This window comes from Mesoplodon bidens (genome assembly GCF_964165515.1).
Source record: "Mesoplodon bidens genome assembly, chromosome: 7".
Lineage (NCBI taxonomy): Eukaryota > Metazoa > Chordata > Mammalia > Artiodactyla > Ziphiidae > Mesoplodon > Mesoplodon bidens.
In genome coordinates this window covers 54280156-54302850 of record NC_138164.1, presented here as the reverse complement: position 1 = coordinate 54302850, position 22695 = coordinate 54280156, and the positions used below count along the sequence as shown (strand labels likewise).

Below are 22695 nucleotides of genomic sequence, written 5' to 3'. Positions count from 1 at the left end.
CATATAAGAACCAATTAACAGATGCAAAGGGCAATAATGCAGCCCAAAACATTCAAGTTACTTTGTGTCCAAGTGAATACGGTACAAGAAAATTCAGTAGTTGAAAGGTGAAAATTTAGTAATCATGAGATACACAAATCACTGATAATACTACTTAACTAAAAAATAGTAAAATGTTAAAGCTAACATTTATATGCCAGTTATATGTCAATAAAAGTGGAAAAACAAAAGAAATACAGTAATATGAACCATGCATGTAATTTAAAAATTTCTAGCAGCTACAATAAAAATGTTTTTAAAATTAAAAAATAAATAAAATAAAATCATGTCAACAAAATTCCCATCTTAATAAAGGCTCATAAAACAACTCGGCTGCTTTAAAGTTTAGGTCCAATCGTGACCAAACTCACATTTCATATTATGCCCTTGTAGCAGAAATGGGAGAATGAGGGAGGAGAGTGCAGGAGGAAAAAAACCTTAAGAGTAACCAAAAGACGCTAGGAAAGACAGGAGACAGCTAAAAAGGCAAAGGGCATGGAAAAAAGATGCCATTTTTACTATAAGTAACATCTCTATCAGACTGAGGATAAAAAACTGTAATTTTTAGAGGGCTGTCCTTTTCCTCAGTATTACAAAAGAAGAAGCAAAATAAGTGATCAGCTAATCAATATTAGGACTTAAGGAAAGGAGCCTTTAAAAAAAAAGTTCTCTAGAAATATTAAGTCATAGCAACTGAAGTTCTCATTTTTCTACTTCAGAGACGAATATAAAAATTTCAGGACATACAGAAGATGAAAAACATGCCACTTTGAGAAAGTTTTATTTCAGTAGAAGAGGTTAATGTCCTCATGGGCTCAATCTATGACAAAATCCTTGGGAAATTTTAAGGTATAGATTATATTTTCCAAAGAAGGTCTGTGATTTTGGACAATGGTTAACATTATCATTACTAAAGGTAGCAAACTGAAATGAGAAAAATAAGCCCTCCTCTTTTGAAGCTTAAATGCAAGCTATTCTATTAAAGATTACACACAACATACAAAATGGTTTTAGGACCACATATAATTGCTTTTATCCAGGGAAATGAAGAAATGAATTAATCTATCCAGAAGTAGTTATAATGTTACAAAGAATTATATTAGAAGTTTTCTTAATGTTACCTCCTAATTTTTATCACTGAAAAAATTTTTAAGTTAATAAAATGAGGCATAACCATACAAAGGAATAATAAGAAAGGTACAAAGAACACATTTGAAGTTCAACTTTAAAAAGTGTATTTCCAAGAAAGCGTAAGCTAGAGTTCAAATTACGCAGAATATGACTTCTAACTATGCTATGTGAAAGGTGAACCCTGTGTTAAAATTAACCCTATGACCTAAGAATGGAATCTTGAGTCTCTAGAAGGCAGACCATAGGGACAATGCTTAATTAAACTAAGATCGTCTTTAAAATGAAAATATCTGAAGAATTCTTTCTTTCCTTTTATTCATAAACTAAATTTATTGGAGGAGAGGAGAAGAGAAGCAGGCCCTCTTCATCTCCCTTTTTATTCTATTTACCTGAGACCCTCCAGCCGCTGGGACAAGACACGCACACAGGTTTGCAATGAGACTTTCCAAGGAGACATTCAGAGTGTCCACATATACAGTATAGATCAAACCTAGGCAAGCCTGAAAAGAAAAGATGCATGTAGTTATTTCATGGAAAAAGCAAGCACTAAAAATAAATTGTTGTGACATCTGCTTCCAGGAAAATTTCTCTTTGAACCTAGTAGATTCTACAGTGACCATGGAATAAATTTTAAGCAGCAAATGTTATTAAGTTTATTAAATTTTCCTCCAGAACCAGAAGCTCTAAATGAGCTTTTGAGATGAGTTTATAAAAAGCAGAAATCCATAATTTGTAAAACAGGTGTTTGTGCTTAGATAACCACTCTAGCAAATTTGTAGGGCTTAAAACTGTTTCTGTCTCAACTTATTTTGCAGAACTCCAAATTTCAAGATAAAAACTTAGAAACTTTATCTTGTTTTGTGATTCTTATAAATTCAGAACATTTATTCTACAGAAAAACTTAACTTATGTGAATTATTACAAAGAACAGCAAAATAGAGACAAGATGTGATTAACACTTTAAGCTCAGAAGAAGGTAGGTGGTAAAGTGGAAGATAAAATGTAATCATATGAATCTATCAGTTTATTAAAACTTATAACTAAAAAATTAGTATCTGTTAGGAGTTAGCCACTGTCATTGAAATCTTGACACTAAGAATATATATAATCTCAACAATATGAAAAAGTTTTCCAGAAATTATGTATCAATTTCCCAAATCCTTGAGAAATTTTAAGGTATAGTTTACACCTTCCAAAGAAGATCTGTGACTCTGGACAATGGTCAACATTACTATTATTAAAGATTACACTGAAATAAGAAAAATAAGCCCTCTTCTTGCAAAGTTTAAATGTATTTATAACTAAAGTAAATTTTTTCTACATTTGCAAATTCTAACTATCTAAAAAAATAAAATATCTGGAAGTAAACAATATTTTAGAGCTATATGGATAGCAGTATGATCACAACTATTTGAAATCACAAATACTTATCCTATTTCCTTGAACCTGGACTCCTAAAAAGAAGATCAATAAAAATACACTAAGTTGTTATATTACTAATGCATTTTAAATTTGATACAGGTAATCAAATGATTTCTTTAGGATTCATAAATTTTGGAGTCAGTAAAGATGGGACCTATTTTAAAACAAACACTACATCCTTAGAAGTTTAAATAGGCATATTAACTTACTCACGTACTTATTTTATCCAACATGAAATACATTTCTTCTGTTCACAGTAATTTTATTTTATTGATGAATTCCTAATCAATTTAAAGATATTTTAGATGCAAAGAATTTGTTACCGTGGTTCATTCAAAATAGATTTATACAATAATATGAATCAATAATGACAACTATGAGTTCTTTACCCTAAAAATTTCTGGATAATCTAATCTGGATACCAACACCAGGCTTTTGGGAGCAAACACTTCTGCAGGCTGAATTAAACCAGACACTTCCACTTCACCTTCAATCTCATCTTTCTTTGTTCCCTAAAGAAAGAGACACTGTAATCAACAGACGGACAATTTCTTAGGTTTATAACTCACAAAATATAGACGTATCACACACTTTCATGTAATTTACAAAATCCAAAGTTAATTACAAAATATAATTTACAAAACTCAAACTAAAAATAAACATACTTGGAGAGGAATCTGAGAAGCAAGTAGGCAAAGAAATTATGAAACAGGGCATACTTATTTCATTTTTGAAAACTCCTTAAGCTCCAGATATATACCACAGTTTTATTTGAGCATTTGGTTTCTGTGTGAGGTACCAGTAATCAAAGGTAAATAAGACACATTCATTAGTGACCCATACAAATACAAATGACACTCACTTAATGGAAATTCAGTTTTCAAGGAAAGAAAAAATCTGTTTTAGAAGTAAGGCACTATTTTTCATTTTTGTTTTTTGGACTTCTCCCAATCTTTCAAACAAAAGCGATAATCATTTAGGATTATGTTGCAGAATACTCATTGCTCTTAAAAGTAAAGCCCAATCAGCTCTGAATTCTTTTTGCTCAGAAGCAACAATGCTGATCTTTTGAAAACAGAGGATATTTTTATACACAAAACTGAGTTTCAGAATGTACCTAGTGCCACTGAACTGTACACTTAAAAGTGGCTGAAATGGTAAAGCTTATGTTATGCATATTTTAGCACAATAAAAATATCTAGAATTTTTTTAAAACCCTAAATGTTCAGTGATTAAATACTAGTTAATAAAATAAACTTTGAAAAATATTATTCTCATTTATTAGTCAACAAATATTTCCTGTGCACCTATTGTTCCATAATACTATATGACGCACTATAAAAGTTCCAAGTGAAAAGAAAAAGAAACCAAGGTAGTAAAGTATTCAGATTTATTTCTATATAATGTTCTAAGATGCTAGGACATTTTCCCTAACTAGAATCCTCTTCTCTTTCTTTTCCATTAATCGAAGGTCCAGCTTAGGAATTATCTTCCTTCCTGAAGCCTTTCCTTTACTGATTTTTCTCCTACTATTAATTCTTAGCACAGTTCATCAACATGTCACACATTTGCTCATACTTATCTCTCCTGCCAAACCTCTCTCCCACATGCCACAAAATGCCATATCCAACTGCCTGCTTGACCTCTCCACTTAGATGACTAATAGGTATCTCAAACATGTCCAAAATACAGCTCCAACCTTTCTTCCCAAACTCCACAGTATTCCCTATCTCAGTTAATGGAAATTCTATCCTCCCATCTAGCAAATCAAAAATCCTGATTCCCCTCTCTTTCATAACCCGTATCCAAACTGTCAGCAGTCCTGATTTCTCACCACCTCCACTGCTACCACAGTACTGTGGGCCACTATCATCACTTGTCTGGGTTATTTTAACAGCTTCCTTTAGTCTCCTCTGTTCCTCTTCAGCCCCACTTTGCTTCCTTGCTGCTCCTCCAACATGCTGGGCATGCTCCCACATAAGGGTCTCAAGCACTTTGTTATTCCTTTGCCTGGAATAGATACAATAAATAATTCCCCTCATCTCCCTTGGGTCTTCATTCAAGCAAACTTCTGCTCTGTTAAGCCTTTGTTGGCACCCTACTTGAAACTGCAATGCCCTAACACTCCCTATATCCTCTTCCTTAATAAAAATAAAATATATTTTATTTTTCTCCATGGCATGACAACATATTATTTCACCTATATTTGTTTTCTGGTTTGTTTATCTCCTCCACTAGAATGTGCTCCACAAAGACCAGGATTTCTGTTTTGTTCACTGGTAATTTCCTGGTTACTAAACCAAGAGCTGGCCACATAGTTGATACTTACTTAATATTTGTTCACTGCATTCATGCAGGAATGAATTTTCTTAGAATAGTTTTCTGGGTATTTTACCAAGGGAAGCGTTTTCCCCCTACTTGTGGAGGCCAAGAACTGTATTTCTATCTCCTTTGGAGCTCGTGTAGTTTCTATACAGTGAAATGTAACCAAGTATTAGATGTCTATGGAATGCACATATCCAAAGGGAAATATCTGTTTACTTTTTATTATGTGTGATAAGATCCATATGCTCTTGAAAGATTTTCATTTGTTACAAAGCAAAAGCTAAAATTAGGTTGGGTGGTTTCTGGAATTCTTAGAAATAATAAAAACGTGATGAATATGAATTTACCAAAGATTTCCACACTTAATGAATCATATTCTTTATGGATTACTAACAAATTTTGTCCTTTCAGGACAGAAGAATGACTAAAATTCCTGAAAGAGATAAAGCTATCCACAATTTTATGAGATCGTGATACATGCCCTAGAGTACCATGAGAAGTCAGCTTGAGTAAGTGCATAACCATTTCATATAAATGACCATTAACCTGCATTAACCTAAACATAAAATAGAATGCATTGGTCATTTCTTAAAGCTATCCTTTTATTAAATATTCACTAACTGGAATAATGATTAACAAGAAAGAAAAAAGGCCCGATATAATGTTAATCAATATTAAATAAAAACAATTCCATTTTTCTTTTTTTTAATTAAAAAATTTTTTTTTTCTTTTTTGCTTTATTTTATTTTTGGCTGCTTTGGGTCTTCATTGCTGCGTGCGGGCTTCCCCTAGTTGCCGCGAGCAGGGGCTACTCTTCATTGCGGTGTGCGGGCTTCTCATTGCGGTGGCTTCCCTTGTTGCAGAGCACGGGCTCTAGGTGCGCAGGCTTCAGTAGTTGTGGCAGGCGGGCTCAGTAGTGGCTCGCAGGATCTAGAGTGCAGGATCAGTAGTGGCAGCGCACGGGCTTGGTTGCTCCGTGGCATGTGGGATCTTCCCAGACCAGGGCTTGAACCTGTGTCCCCTGCACTGGCAGGCGGATTCTTAACCATTGCACCACCAGGGAAGCCCAATTCCATTTTTCTTTACATCTCTTTTTAACTTTTTATTTTATATTGGAGTATAGCTAATTAACAATGGTGTGATAGCTTCAGGTGCACAGCAAAGGGACTCAGCCATAGTCTTTACATCACTTTTTATTATAGATTTTGACCTTTACTTTGTAAATGTGCTATAAATCATAAGATGCTGTTATTCTTAATTCCAATAGCTCTCCTGTAAGAATACAATGTCCCAAGTTTAGAGAAAGTTCATATTCCTTTATTCAAACCAAAATGTACTGCTTTGATTAAAAAAAATTCTTGTTTATAATAAGGCTTATTCCAGGAGATAGTAATGACGTGGTTTTGGTTAAATTTTTCTATAAGCAATCTATCATGTAAGGGAATAGTGCCTCTTCTTTATAGCTGCTAGAATACCTTTTGTGTAATACTATGTAGTGTTACTAACTTTGTTTTGCATTTTACAATGACAGATTTTCACATGTCAAAAAGATGTGAGAAACTTAACAATAAGCAGGAAATCAAAAACACAGAACACAAATGTAATAGATATTGTAATAATGATTGGAAATTTAACATTTTATAGTATAAAACATTTTCACGTATTTTATCTCATTGAACAGTATTGACAAGCCTTCTTCTAAGCTAAGATTATTCCTTGGTTTTAGTAGGTCCCATTAAAGATACAAATTTACCTTAAATACTGTTTACTGAACTGCCTCACACTGACTTGTAATGTGACCTTATCTCTTATACGTATCATAAGCACATGCCACAACTTGCCCATTTATTGATATTTTTTCTACCTATTGTTACTACGGACCACATCTGCTAGTGGGATTCCCAGCTTCTATGTAGTTTACATTCGATGTAGCTCTCATAGTCTTCATGCTTCAGTAATATGGGATAAATTAGTACCCACCATAGCAATCTGCCCTAAAAGTACTACTGCCTTTTAAACATACCCTAAGATCAAAAAGCTAAAAATTATTAGAATACTGACTTTATGGAATGACTCCATATAGCAGATAGGCACAATCTTTAAGAAGCTTATCCTATCACTCAGGTCAAATACTTCAGTCTCATCTCTGTTGTCCTCCTGATGCTTGATTCCTGTCTCTTCTATCTTGAAAAGACTAGTTGCATCCAATATCATCTGTGCTAAGTTCATTTTCAACAACACTGTTTCATACTAACTCTCCCTACAAAATTTTGTTAAACAGTCATTTTAAAAGGATGAACGGAATTATGCAAGTAAAAAACTTCCAGTTCTGCATTTCCTTTTTGAAAATAAGTAATTTATTACAGTGTACCATTATATAGAGTTGCCTCAGTTAAGCAATTTAAGGACTTTAAGATTTTCCAAAATTGGAAATAAGTTTTAAGGAGTTGCAAAATTCTGTAAGGTCCATAGTTCCCCCAGCAAACTTCTTCATTTCTTGCCAAATAATCCCTTAATCATGTTGACACGTCTATATGACAAAACCTAGTTTATCCTTGCATTGGTCTGGAAAATAATGACTACATGAAACATACAAATTTTAGGATAACAAGGCTTCAGACAAATCAGGCCACTAGTCTTCAGTTCAGAATCCAGTTTACCTCTAGCAAAGAGAATATCTTGATATTTCCTCCTTCAGCAGCTCCTGTGTGCTACAGTATTCCAAAGGTAGGACAAATTCATTTGTAGGGTTACTATATATCCACCCAGAAAGCTCCGTATTTTTAAGTGGTGCATAGTCTGTAATTTTTTTTAAAAAATATACTCATAAGGCAGCATTTTCCAAAGTGTTTTCTGCTGGAAGCTAACAGATACTGCTTAGCAAAAAAGATCTCCTAATCAAAACATTTTGGAAACAGTAAGTTAAAGCCAAGTTAAAAAGGTTTCTTTACTGCAGGATTTTTCAGACTTTGATATGCAAATATTATTTCTACAATGCCAAGCAAAGGAGATATAATATAAGTTATTTCTACAACTTACTGGATCACTGAAACCCTCTATTACAGAGCATCAAGAGGACCTAGTGCCCTATGGAACACATGCTGAGAAAGGCTGTCACAAGCTATTTTAGGACAGAAAATGTACGAAACTGAAATATGTATATATTCCTGTGTTCTATATCCTTAGGAGGCTAGGTGAATACAATGTTTATTTCATAAATATATTATACTTAACATCTGTTTCACTAATTCTCACATTTCATAAAGTAAAATAAGATTTGAAAAGATTAGAAAATGGACAAGACTGCTGGGAGCTAGGGTGCTTTACAGCTGCGCTAAGAAACTATTCAGCATGCCTGTGGCCCATTCGCACCAGATGAGTTAGGAACTTCTACTCTGGACCAGTGGTTCTCACACTTCAGTGTGCAACAAAATCACTGAGGGCTTGCTAAAATAGATTTTTGGGTCTCACCCCTAAAATTTCTGATTCAGTAGGTCTGAGAATTTACATTTCTAAGAAATTCCCCAGTGATACTGATACTGCTGATCCAGGGACTGCACTTTAAGAACCACAGTTCTAGGCTAATTAATATGAGAATATAAAAGAAAACAATAACTGTAACATATATTCTACATGCCAGACACTGTACTAAGCATCATACCAGTGTTCATAATTCATTTATACAATCAAGAACTTATTAAATACTATTTTCTAGTAAAGGAAACCAGGACTCCCTGGAGAAATGACATTCTATATTTGGGCCAGAAAAATGTACAAAATGAGACTATTCATCTTAGTCAAAAAGTAAAGAATCTGTCAAAGACTAACAGAATCAAAATAAATAAAAATCGCAGCTGATTGAAACTCAACAAATACACAAAAATCCATGAGTTCATAATGATAATTTTTTAATTGGTCACTACTGAAGATTGCTAGGGTACCAATCTACTATTTTGAAAATTTTTAAAAATAAGGGGAAACAATTGTCTTCTCTATCAAACTGTGGTCATTGAAAGTTCTTTTTAATAGTTGAATTTCAGTCAATAAATTCAGAAGGAATAATAGTATGAGGAAATTATCTTTTGCAATTCCTACTGAAATAAGGTATTTAGTCAATGATCATCAATAGATCCCAACCTATTAAGTGAAAGGCTGGCACTACCCCAAATCCACAAATCAATCATAAATTACTAAAAGTAGAACAACCAGAAAATAAGTTCATCTTGATGTAACACAATAGGAAGTACAGTACAATTTTTCCTTTAAAAATTGAACGTGAATCCAATTAAGCCTCTAGATCTAAATATTACTTTATGGAAACTATAGAGAGTAGAGGTACAAGTTAAAAAATAACATGGAGAATTAATCAGCCAAATCTAGAATATAGAGCATCCCATAGGACAAATGACCCAGTTCTTCTACCACCCCCAGAAGAGGGACTGTTACAGAAAGAAGTTAAGAAATATCAACCAAATACAATGTGTGGAACTTGTTCGAATAAACCAAGACATTTTTGAGACAATTTTTTAAAATTTAAAAATATGTAAGTTGGATATTAGATAATATTAAGGGGTTATTCAAAATTGTAATTAATTTTGTTAAAAATTATAGGGCTTCCCTGTTGGCGCAGTGGTTGAGAGTCCACCTGCTGATGCAGGGGACACGGGTTCGTGCCCTGGTCCGGGAAGATCCCACATGCCGCGGAGTGGCTGGGCCCGTGAGCCATGGCCGCTGAGCCTGCGCGTCCAGAGCCTGTGCTCCGCAATGGGAGAAGTCACAACAGTGAGAGGCCCGCGTACCACAAAAAAATAAATTAAAAAAAAATTATAATGGCAGATTGGTAATCTAAAGAAGCCTTTACCAGTTAGAGATACATACTAAAATATTTGCAGGTGAAATGTGGTGTCTGGGGTTTGCTTTTAAATGTCTTTCCCTAAAAAAAAAAAAAAAAAATCAAGGATTTAGATTTTAAAAGATTGACAAAATGCTGATAATTTTTAAAGCTGGGTCAAGTGTAATGGGATTTATTATACTACTCACTTAAATTTTCTATTTGTTTCAGAATTTCCATAATAAATGAAAATAAAACCTTCATTGTGCACCTACTATATGTCAATGTCATTCCGAAGTACATTTATTGATTTCACCTCTTTTCTTTGATCACATTTCGTTTGCTAACATACCAAAATGTCTTTAGTCTGAACTGCATCATTATTGGTTCATAAACACGTTTACAAACACATTAAAAGACTCCAAACTGATACAACTAAATAAAAAATTTAGACAGGTCTATCATTTTTTAAGGTAAGTCATATAAAGCAACCTCACATCTATCGTATTTTACTGATTACTTAAAAAATTTTATAATCACATTGCCTAGTTGGATAATTCTGGGAATATGTTATCAAAAGTTTAATGCTTGTGATTTTTGACAGTGTTACTGTATCTTAGAAAGATAAGAGCCAACATTCTTAAAGTTGTACAATTATACTTTGGATAGCTTGTATCCCTAAGTTCCTCTTCTTTAGGCTTCCAAATAATGTGCCATAGTATATTTGGTATGAAGTAATTCACACCAAATGAGAATTAAAAGATCTATTTTTGAATTGATGATATGATCCAAAAATAAAAGAAAAACACATTTAAAAAAATTTTTTTAATTAATTAATTAATTTATGGCTGTGTTGGGTCTTAGTTTCTGTGCGAGGGCTTTCTCTAGCTGTGGCAAGCGGGGGCCACTCTTCATCGCGGTGCGCGGGCCTCTCACTATCGCAGCCTCTCTTGTTGCGGAGCACAGGCTCCAGACGCGCAGGCTCAGTATTGTGGCTCACAGGCCCAGTTGCTCCGCGGCATGGAAAAAACACATTTTTTTTAAAGTACATAATTAACTGTTCACATCGAAAACGGGAACAACATTAATGATGACCTAGAAAGGAACATCATCTGGGCTTTAATATTATCTTTTTCAAATATTAGCTCATTGTTTTTACCATTTTTTGGACCAATTCCAAAAGATATTATCTCTCTGTTCTTCACACAGAAAAGCTGTTACATAATTCTGGCTAGCGTCTACTACCTAAGTGAACTTATATAGGAGCCAGAACTCTTATAACTTATTTACATTTTCAGAATCTTAAAAAACTCATATGAAGCAGACTCTAACTTTCTGTAAGGTGATTGTAAATACTAAATAAATTACAATGTTTTGGTCCAGTTAAAATGGCAAATAGGAAAATATCTGAGCTAAAAAGAAAAATAATTTTGAAACATTGATTCCAAATATACAAGAACCCTAATCTTGGTTTTTAATATTATTCCCTACTCAAATGAGCCAGGGCTCCTTGAAGAATTGGCTGATTTCAAGGTTGAGGAAGGGAAGGAAAAAGATGATCCTGGATCAGCTTGTTATGCAAGAAAGTTTAAAAATGCTAAAAAAAAACCCTGATGGGGCTTGTCAAGAGAACAAAGGGACCACTCTGAAGGGTTGCCCACTGGTCAAATCTTGGACAATCTGTGCATTAAAACAGTGAAAACCATTAATTATATACTACTGAAGAAAAAAGAAACTGGAATACATGAATCTGTAACTCATAGATAGACAAGACAGAAAACGTAAAATGTCAACTGCTGACTGGTAAAGGTACAGGAAGAGAGTGTGCATAGTTGGAAAATAATCATTTTGCAACCATCATAATAAAAATTGGCACAGGCAAGAATCATCACTAAATGCTAAATCTGGCAGGGGGGATAATTAATGAGTAGTAGAATATTTGCATAGTCTTAAAGTATCTTACTACTCATGGCTTATTAGTTGCAAGCAAAGAAAAAAAAAATAGCAACTATACAATGGAGATATCTGACAATCACCAGACTAGGTACTCAAAAAGAAAAGCATCAGTAAGGCAGGTGGGTAGCAGACAGACATTGTGTTATTTCCAGATGTGTGCCCTTAGTAGGACATACACTTAGTATTCCAAATGTTGGTAGTAATCCAATTACTGATGCATAACCTGAATCTAAAGTGAGAGACATCAGAAAAACAAAAAATATTAAGCATTCTATTTAAAAGGGGCATTGGGACCTGCATTATTTGAAAATGTCCAAGGCTGAGCAACTCTTCCAGACTAAGACAGACAAAAGATAATTAAATACAGAATTTTAAATTACATCCTGTACTGGAGGACCAAAAGGGGGGGGAGCATAAAGAGCATTAGGTCAAATGACAAAATTGAATGGATGGTAGATGAGATAAAGGTATAGTATTGATATTGACTTTCTGATATTGATAACCATACTATGTTTACATAAGAAAATACTTATTCCTATGAAACATACACTGAAGACTTTAGGGCAAAGGGAAATGATGCACACAAATTTGTCTCAAATAGTTCAGAAAAAAATGTCTGTGTGTGTGTGTGTGCGTGTGTAAGGAGAAAGAGGGAGTAAGGGGAGATGGGTCTATTAAAGAGAATTAATATCTATGATAATAAAGAAATGGGACAAAATATTTTAAATGGGCAAATATAGGTAAAGGGTATATAGATGTTTTCAATATTCTTGTAACTTTTCTGTAAGTTTGAAATTATTTCCAAGTGAAAAGTTTGAAAAATATCCAAGACTTCCTAGAACCTCTCCAAAAATGCCTGCTATAATGTCATCCTGTATTGATTTCTGTAAGTTAAATTGGGCTTCCTAGAATCTCTTTACACCTGCTAAATTGTCTTTTTTAATCAGGTATATAGAGGTATAATTGACAACATTTTAAGATATTTAGAGTGGTGATATGACGTATGGATACACTGTTAAAGGTATCCTCCATCTAGTTAATTAATACATCCATCACCTTAGATACTTTTTTTGTGTGTGGGGGGGAGATGAAAACATTTAAGATCTACGCTCAGTAAATTTCAATCATACAATACAGTGCTATCAACTGTAGTCATCATGTTTTACGAGAGATCCTCAGACCTTATTAATCTTATAGCTGAAAGTCTGTATTCTTTTACCAACCTCTCCCTATTTCTAGAAAGCTTCAGCCCCTGGTGACCACCATTCCACTCTCTATTTCTCTTGAATTTAACTTTTTTTTTTTTGGTTAAGATTCTACATATAATTGATACCATACAGTATTTGTCACCCTCTGACTTATTTCACTTAGCATAACCATCCATGTTGTTATAAACAGTAGGATTTCCTTCTTTCTTATGACTGAATGTTCCATTGTGTGTATGTATGTATGAAATATATATGTGTGTGTGCATATGTATGTATGCATGTATATAAAACATCTTTATCCATTCAACTGTTGATGGACACTTAGCTTGTTGCCATATCTTGGCTATTGTGAATAATGCTGCAATGAACGTGGGAGTGCAAGTAACTCTTCGATACCCTGTTTTCATTTCCTTTGGATACATACCCAGAAGTGGGATTACTGGATCATAAGGCAGTTCTATTTTTAATTTTTTTAAGAACCTCCATACTATTTTCCATAGTGGTTGCACCAATTCACATTTCCACCAACAGTTCACAAGGGTTCCCTTCTATCTACAGCCTTGACTACACTTGTTACCTCTTATCTTTTTGAAAATTGCCATTCTAACAGGTATGAGGTGATATCTCATTATGGTGTTGATTTCCATTTCCCTGATGATTAGTGATGTTGAGCATCTTTTCATGTACCTGTTGTACGACTTCTTTGGGAAAATGTCTATCCAAGTCCTTTCTCATTTAAAAATTGGATTGTTTGGTTTTTTGCTATTGAGTTGCATGAGTTCTTTATATATTTTGGATATTAACCTCTTAACAGATATGTGGTTTGCAAATATTTTCTCCCATTCAGCAGGTTGCTTTTTGATTTTGTTAATAGTTTCCTTTGCTGTGCAGAAGGCTTTTGGTTTCATGCAGTCCCACTTATTTTTGCCAAAAGTCATTGGCAAGACCTTTGTTAAGGAGCTCACCCCTTAAGTTTTCTTTTAGAACTTACTCGGTTTCAGGCCTTACATTCAAATCTTTAATCCATTTTGAATTTATTGTTGTGTATGGTGTAAGATAGGGATCCTGTTTTTTTGTTTGTTTGTTTTTGCATATAGCTGTCCAATTTTCCAAACACCATTTATCAAATAGACTATCTTTTCGCCACTGTATATCCTTGGCTCCTTTGTTGCAAATTAATTGACTATATGCACATGGGTTTATTTCTGGGCTCTGTATTCTGTTTTATTGATCTACATGTCTGTTGTTATGCCAATACTATACAGTTTGATTAATAAAATTTTGTAATACACTTTGATATTAGGAAGTGTGACTCCACCTTTAACCTTCTTTCTCAAGAATACTTTGGCTATTCAGAGTATTTTGTGGTTCCATATAATTTTAGGATTCTGTTTTATTTCTGTGAAATATGCCACTGGACTTTCGATAGGGACTGCACCATATCTGTAAATTTCTTAGAGCTGCACATTTCAACATTATTAAGTCTTCCAATCCATTAGCATCCATTTATATGTGTCTTCTTCAATTCCTTTCATTAATGTCTCACACAGTTTTCAGGATACAGATCTTTTACCTACTTGGTAAAGTTATACCCAGGTATTTATTCTTTTTCATGTGATTATAAATAGGACTATATTCTTAATTTCTCTTCCTGATCATTTGTTGTTAGTGTATAGGAACTCAATTGATTTTTGTTTATCAATTTTGTATCCTGCGACTTTACAGAATTCCTTTATTAGTGCTAACAGTTTTTTGGTAGTCTCTAGGATTTTTTGTATATAATATCATGTCATCAACAAATAGAGACAGTTTTATTTCTTCCTTTCTGATGTGAATGGCTTATATTTCTTTTTCTTGACAAATTCTTTTAGCTAGGACATCCAATACTATGTTGAATAACAGTAGCAAGAGTGGGCATTCTTGACTAGTACTGGATCTTAGAGGAAAAACTTTCAGCTTTTCACCACTGAGTATGATGTTAGCTGTGGACTTGTCATAAAGGGCCTTTATGATGCTTAAGTATGTTCACTCTATACCCAGTTTGTTGAGAGTTTTATCATGAATGGATGTTGAATTTTGACAGATTTCTTTGCATCAATTAAGAAGATCATATGAATTTCATCCTTTTATTTTGTTAATGTGGTGGATCACATTCACTGATCTGCATATGTTGAACCCTGCATTCAGGAATAAATCCCACTTGCTCATGGTATATGATCCTTTTAATGTATTGCTGAATTTGGTTTGCCTTTATTTTGTTGAGAATTTTTGCATCTATGTTCATCAGGGCCTGTAGTTTCCTCTTCTTGTAGTGCCCATGTCTGTCTTTGGTATCAGTGTAATGCTGGCCTTGTAAAATGAGTTTGAACGTGTTTTCTCCTCTTCTCTTTTTTTGGGGAGGGAAAAATCTGAGAAGGATTGTTATTAATTCTTCTTTAAATGTGTAGCAGAATTGACAAGTAAAGCCATCTGGTCCTCGATTTTTCCTTGGTAGGACGTTTTTGATTACCAATTTAATATCTTTACTACTATTGGTCTGTTCATATTTTATATTTCTTCATGATTCAGACTTGGTAGGTTGTATGTTAGTAGGAATTTATTCATTTCTTCTAGGCTGTCCAATTTGTTGGTGTGTATTTTATCATAGTAGTCTTATGAGTCTTTGTATTTTTGTGGTATCAAATCTAACATTTCCTCTTTCATTTCTAATTTTATTTGAGTCCTTTACCTTTTTATCCTGCTGAGTATAGCTAAAGGTTTGTCGATTTATCTTTTCAAAAAAACCCAACTCTTTGTTTCACTGATTTTTTTCCTATTGTCTTTTTACTCTGTTTCATTTATTTCCACTCTGATATTTGTTATTTCCTTCATTCTATTAATTTTGGGCTTAGTTTGTTCTTCTTCTTCTAGCTCCTTCAGGTGTAAACTTAAGTTGCTTATTTGAGATTTTACTCTTTTCTTAATGTAGATGTTAATTGCTATACATTTCCCCCTTATATCTGCTTTTGCTTTTGCTTTAGCCAATAAATTCTGGTATGCTGTATTTGCACTTTCATTTGTCTTAAGGTATTTTTTTTATTCCTTTTAGTTTATTCTTTGACCCATTCAGTAGTATGTTGTTTAACCTCCACATATTTGTAAATTTCCCAGTTCCCTTCTTGTAATTGATTTCTAGTACTATACTTTTGTGGCTGGAAAAGAAGCTTGATATGATTTCAATCTTCTTAAATTTATTGACTTGTTTTGTGGCCTAACACATTACCTATCCTGGAGAATGTCCCACATGTGCTTGAGAAGCATGTTTATTCAGCTGCTGTTGCATGGAAGATTCTATATACATTTGTTAGGTCCACCTGGTCTCACATACTGTTTAAATCCAGTTTTCTGTATTGATTTTCTGTCCGGATGATCTATCCATTGTTAAATGTGGGGTACTTAAGTCTTCTACTATTATTGTATTGCTATCAATTTTTACCTTCAGATTTGCTTTGTATGTTTAGGTGCTCTGATAATAGATGCATAAATATTTAAAAGTGTTACACTCTCTTGATGAGTTGACTACTTTAACATTATACAATGACTTTCCTTGTCTCTTATTACAGTTTTTAGTTTAAAGTCATTTTGTCTTATATTAAGTATAGCTACCCTAGCTTTCTTTTGATTTCCATTTGCATGAAGTATCTTTTTCTACCCTTCATTTTCAGTCAATGTGTGTCCTTAAAGCTGAAGTGAGTTTTGTTCTAGGTCTCTGTGGTGTTTTTTTTGTTTTTTTGCGGTACGCGGGCCTCTCACTGTTGGGGCCTCTCCCGTTGTGGAGCACAGGCTCCGGACACACAGGCCCAGCGGCCATGGCTCACAGGCCCAGCCGCTCCGCGGCATGTGTTATCCTCCCGGACCAGGGCACGAACCCGTGTCCCCTGCATCAGCAGGCAGACTCCCAACCACTGCACCACCAGGGAAGCCCTGGTTTTTTTTTAATCTATTCAGCCACTCTACATCTTTCAATTGGAAAATTTAGTCATTTTACATTTAAATTAATTATTGATCAGTATGTATTTACTACTGTCAATTTGTTGTTTCCTTGCTGTTTCAAAATTCTTTATTTATCTTTATTTTAGTATATATTTACCATTACAAGTGAGATTTATACTTTCATATGTCTTCCTGTTACTAATTAGCACCTTTTCATTTCAGCTTAAAGAAGTCCCTTTAATATTTCCTGTAAGGCCAGTCTAGTGGTGATTAGCTTCTTTAGCTTTTGCTTGTCTGCAAAACTCTTTCTTCTCTTCTTCGACTCTGAAGGACAACTTGCCAGGTGGAATATTCTTGATAGACAGTTTTTTTTCTCTCAGCACTTTGAATAAATCTTGCCACTCTTCTCTGGCCTGCAAAGCTTCTGCTGAAATATCTGATCATCGTCTTATCAGGGTTCCCTTTTATGAACAAGTTATTTTTCTCTTGCTGTTTTAAGATTCTCTCTGTCTTTAACTTTTGACACTTTAATTATAATGTGTCTTGGTGTTGGTCTCTTTGGGATCATCTTATTTGGAACTCTCTGGGCTTCCTGGATCTGAATATCTGTTTCTCTCCCCAGGTTAGGAAAGTTTTCAGCCATTATTTCTTCTTGTAAGTTTTCTGCCCCTTTCTCTTTCTCTTCTCCTCCTGGGACCCCTATCATGCGAATGTTGGTTTGCTTGATGTTATCTCATAAGTCCCTAAGCTATCTTTATTCTTTTTCATTTTTTTCATTTTGCTGTTTTAATTAGATGATTTGCACTGTCCTGTCCTCATGTGAACTGATCCTCTCTCCTGTGTCATGTAGTGCGCTGTTGAACCCCTCTATTGTATTCTTCAGTTCACTTATTATACTCCTCAGCTCTGTGACTTCTATTTGGTACTTTCTTACACTTTCTATTTCTTTGCTGAAATTCTTACTTTGTTCATCCATTCTTCTCCTGAGCTCAATGAGCATCTTTATGACCATTATTTTAAACTCTTCATCAGGTAAATCACTTATCTCCACTTCATTAAGGTCTTTCTCTGAGGTTTTACCTTGTTCTTTCATTTAGAACATATTCCTATTTCTTCATTTTCCTTGACTCTCTGTATTGGTTTCTATGCATTATTTAAAACATCAACCTCTCCTAGTCCTGAAGGAGTGGCCTCTTGTAGGAGATGAACCTTATTATTCAAACCTGCCCTAGCTCTTGGTTGTCTCTCAAATCTTTATGATGGTCCAAGCAGCCTACTTTATTCTTAATGCTCACCGTAGTTGAGGGTATACCAATACCTGATAATGTTCCAAACAGTAGGATCATAGTCAGCACCTAGATTCAGGTGGATTGGAAGCCAGACCTTCAGGAAGCAGCTTTTAATGTATACAAATATGTATCTTTCAGTGGAGACTGGGAGATGGGTGTTTCTGTCTGCTCCCTCTGCGCTGAGCCTTAGGGGATAGCCAGTTAAGAACTTCGTTTGCTACATTCCTGTGGGACTTGGGAGCTCAAGTCCTGTGGGCCACAGAGTCAAAGGTTTAAAAGGGTGTGTCCCTTGGGCAGCAGCTGCAAAATCTGGGGCGCCAGACATGTGCACAAGCTCTTTCCAAGAAGAAACCAGTGAACTGGAGCAGGCTAGAGAGAGAACAGAGATGGCACCTGCCAGATCCCTGGTCTCCAAAGAGAATCAAAATTAGCTCCTAGATGTGTGCTAAGTTAGAAACCTGACCCTCAGGCAGTAGCTTTTAAAGTATGCAAACAGGATTCTTTCAGGCAAAGACTGAGAGATGGGTGTTTCTTTCTGCTTCCTCATGCTGAGCCACAGCAAATCCTTGAAAACCCATTAAGAACTCTTTGCTTGTTATAGTCTGGTGGGTCTCATGAATAAAAGCCCCATTGTTTTTCAGAGCTAGGTGTTTTTGGGTCCTCACCTCAAGTGGAAGTCTAAAAAGATGGGGGCTAGATGTTGGGTCCAAACCTTTCACACCTCAGGGGAGGAGCTGGAAGTTGTAAGCTGCTTTGCAATTGCATGTCTCTCTGCCAGGGGACATTTATGGTGAGACTGCATCTCAGCCTTTTCTACTCACTTCAGTGTGGGTATATTCTCGTTTACCTGCTATATAGGAATTGCTCAGCTAGTTTCTGGATTTCTTTCAGCAGAAATTGCTTCGTGTGTAGCTGTGGATTCAGTGTGCCCATAGGAGTGAGTTCAGAAGCTTCCTATGTCACCATCTTGGACTGGAACCCCCTACATTGTCTTAATGTATTACTTTTCTGTGAGTTTATTTGGGGGGTAAGGGGTTGGTAATGATGGAGAGAAGAAGAAGAACCCAAATACTCACAGTTCGTTTCATTAGATAATCCTAGGGAGTTGTAAAGAGGTACCCTCAAGAATATGGAAATAAAAGAAAATACTGCATTCTCAGCACTGACTTATGTTCAAAGGATCAACAGAGAAATGAAGGGTCACCTGAAAAAGACAGCAAGGCTCTCAACAAGAGAACATTCTTTCTTATTTAGACTGAATTGACCAAAATGGGATTGGATCGGCTATTTGTTGGCAACATCCACCCGAACGCTAATCAGGACAGAAATGACTAGAATCATAGACATCTAAGTTCTCTGTCTGAATTGACAACATAATCCCTAATTTCAAAAACAGTTGGCCCCGAACAATGCAGGGTTTAGGGGCGCCGACCCCTCTGTGCAGTCGAAAATCCACATATTAACTTTACGGTTGACCCTCTGCATCCACATATTCAACCAACTATGGATCATGCAGTACTGTAGTATATAGTTACTGAAAAAAATATGTGTATAAGTGGACCCGTGCAGTTCAAGCCCATGTTGTTCAAGGGTCAACTGTATAAACAATGGGCTGTGTTAATCTGGCAGGTGTTAAATATTTGACATCAAATATTCCTTAGTTTGATTCCACAATCAAAATGCTTCTGATTTTGATATGGCTTCCCACAAAGATCTGACAACAAGGAGAAAATGTGCTGATAATATAGATAATGTATATTTTGTTTTGTATAACCTTTTAACTTATCACTGTAAATTAAAAAGCTAGCATGCTGGTTTTAATACATCAGTCTAATGAACTTGGATAATGTGAGTCTGTACCATGAAAGGTGGTTTGTCTCCTCTTGTACTGAAAAATGAAATTTCTGCATCCAGAAAATTCAGATCTTGGCATTTAATTAAAATAACAAAAATAACAAATGCTCCTTTGTGAGGTCATTTCAGAAAGCAAGCCAATCCTTTTCCCTGGTGGTGATACTCATTCATCTGTATGTAGCAGAAAGCACAGCAGATAATGCATTTGGCTCACACAACATCCTGCAAACTGTTTTATAGTTTCCTTCTCATACTATTGGGCCTTGAAAGCAAAACAAAGAAACAAATAACAACAACAAAGTTTTTCTGATTCCTTTGGTGGGGGGGATCTGCATGCAATCTGACTGACACAAGGAAACAACCCATATGACACTTAAAGCAGAAGTCACCAATGTGTGACAGTGGCTACACATGGGAGAAAGGATTTTTTTGGTGTGATTATTGTGAAGGCTGTATTGTCTGGTACCCAACATCGTAAGTGTCAAGTGATAAAAGGTTGAAAAAGTATGAACAGCCCCAAGCTAGGCAGTTCCTAGTAAACAGAATTGGTTCCCTGCTCACCCCTTACCCATGAAATTACATAAACTACCCAATACTTTCTCATAAATCCTTTTCTGAATAAATTAGAGACAGTAGATCCAGTTGTTTGAAACTGAGAGAACCCCAGCTAATTCTCTGAAAGACCCTATAATTTCTATAGTTCTAGCCTATTAATGTCAGTCCCATCATTTTGATACTACCACCACTAATAATAATGAGTTAACAGTTACTTCAGCACTTAAAAAATAATATCAAGCATTGTGATAAGTGATTTATAAACATTCTGATTAAACGCTCTATATTCTGTGAAAGACACCTCAGGAGAAAGACTGAAAGGGAAAAACCACAGGTTCATCAGGAGAGGATACAAATCTTCTTAATAAACCAATTTGCAGAGATGCTATTCTTAGAAGTATGCAGATTATGAACAATATTTTAAAGAAGAACAATTAAACTTGGACAATAACTTTACCATCTTGCTCTCTTCAACAATATAGTACCTCAGTCATTTTAAAATAGCTCATAGAACTCAAACTTGCTATTCTAACAAAAACAAATATGGCATAATAAAAAGATTCCTAAATGGTGTCTCTTTGGCTGTAATTTGGCTAGAAAAGTTGCTGTACCTGAAGATTGATCTCTGCCTCATAAAAGGTTAGGCATGAGCAGTAATGTCGATCTGAGTCAATATCTGTCAGGACCACCACAAAAAACGTTGGCTGCTTCCTCTCTCTGGACAGCTGCCACCCTCCAGGCTGACAAAACTAAATGAGATAGAAAAAAAAAAAAAAGGTCACATCTTAAAAGTATAAGGTAAATTTATTAGTTATAAATTCCTGAGAAATGTCTCCCCATTTAAAAAAATTTCCAGATGTGATATGTTACTTCAGCCAATATTTTTTAAAAATCACTTGCAGATTCATGATGTAGAATACTTTCACTAATGTGCATATGCGTTTTATGAAGACAGCCTAGATTTTCCACAGATGCCACTCATTCTGAGACTGGGGTTGGCATATGTAGGAACAGAGAACTAAGATGAAAACTTTGCACCATTAGAATAAATCATGAAATAAGTTGAAGATAAAGTGCTCAGTATCTACCATGGACAGAAAACAGAATTATTTTTAAATATCGTCATTAATCTAAGACTCTTCAATTCAGTACAATGAAAAAGATATCTTGTTCATCAAGACAGACCACATTCTGGGCTATAAAATACACTTCAATGGATTTAAAAGAATAGAAATCATATAATGCATGTCCCAGACCACAATAAAATTAAACTAAAAATCAATTACAGAAAGATATCTGGAAAATCTCCAAATACTCAGAAATTAAACAACACACTTCTAAGTAATACATGGATCAAAGACAAAAATCTCAAAAGAAATTTTCAAATATTTTTAACTAAATGAAAATACAGCTTAACATTTGTGGAATTCAGCAAAAGCAGTGCTTAAAGGGAATTTTATAGCACTGAATTCACAGAGAAGAAGAAAAATCTAATATCAGTCATCTAAGTTCTATCTTAGGAAACTAGAAAAAGAAGAGCAAATTAAATCCAAAGTAAGCAGAAGAAAAAAAAATAATAAAATTAGAGCAGAAATCAGTGAAATCTATTACAGGAAATCAATAGAGAAAAGCAACAAAACCTAAAGCTAGTTCTTTGAAAAAAAACATTAAAATCGACAAGTCTCTAGCCAGACAAACTAAAAATAAAAAAGAAGATACAAATTACTAGTATCAGAAATGAAAGAAGGGACATCACTATAGATCCTGTGGACATTAAAAAGATAATAAAGGAATACTATGCATAACTCTGTGCCCATAAATTTGATAATCTAGATGAAATGAACCAATTTCTTGAAAGACATAATCTGATAAGACTCACAGAAGAATAAGTAGACAATCTGAAAAGGCCTATATCTATTAAAGAAAATGAATTATTAATTATTGAATTAATAATCTTCCAAAATAGAAAGTAAGTATGATGCCACAATGGGTTCATGGTGAATTCTACCAAACACTGAAGGATGAAACTAAAACATTCTCTACAATCTCTTCCAGAAGACTGAAGCCAAGGAAATACTTCCTGACTCATTCTATAAAGCCAGCATTACCCTAA

General features: G+C 34.7%; 1 protein-coding gene across 7 annotated transcripts in view; it reads right to left on the bottom strand.

Annotated features, from left to right (window-relative positions):
* SBF2 (SET binding factor 2) overlaps positions 1 to 22695 on the bottom strand; it is a 469332-nt gene that overhangs the window by 242043 nt on the left and 204594 nt on the right. For 6 of the 7 annotated variants that reach the window (XM_081239230.1, XM_081239229.1, XM_081239233.1 and 3 more), the window contains exons 3-5: positions 21194 to 21331; positions 2982 to 3104; positions 1560 to 1670 (exon numbers count right to left, since the gene is read on the bottom strand). In XM_081239230.1, coding sequence (XP_081095356.1) covers positions 1560 to 1670; positions 2982 to 3104; positions 21194 to 21331 — 372 coding nt within the window. The remainder of the gene's footprint in view (positions 1 to 1559; positions 1671 to 2981; positions 3105 to 21193; positions 21332 to 22695) is intronic. The other variant, XM_081239231.1, reaches the window with a different exon arrangement.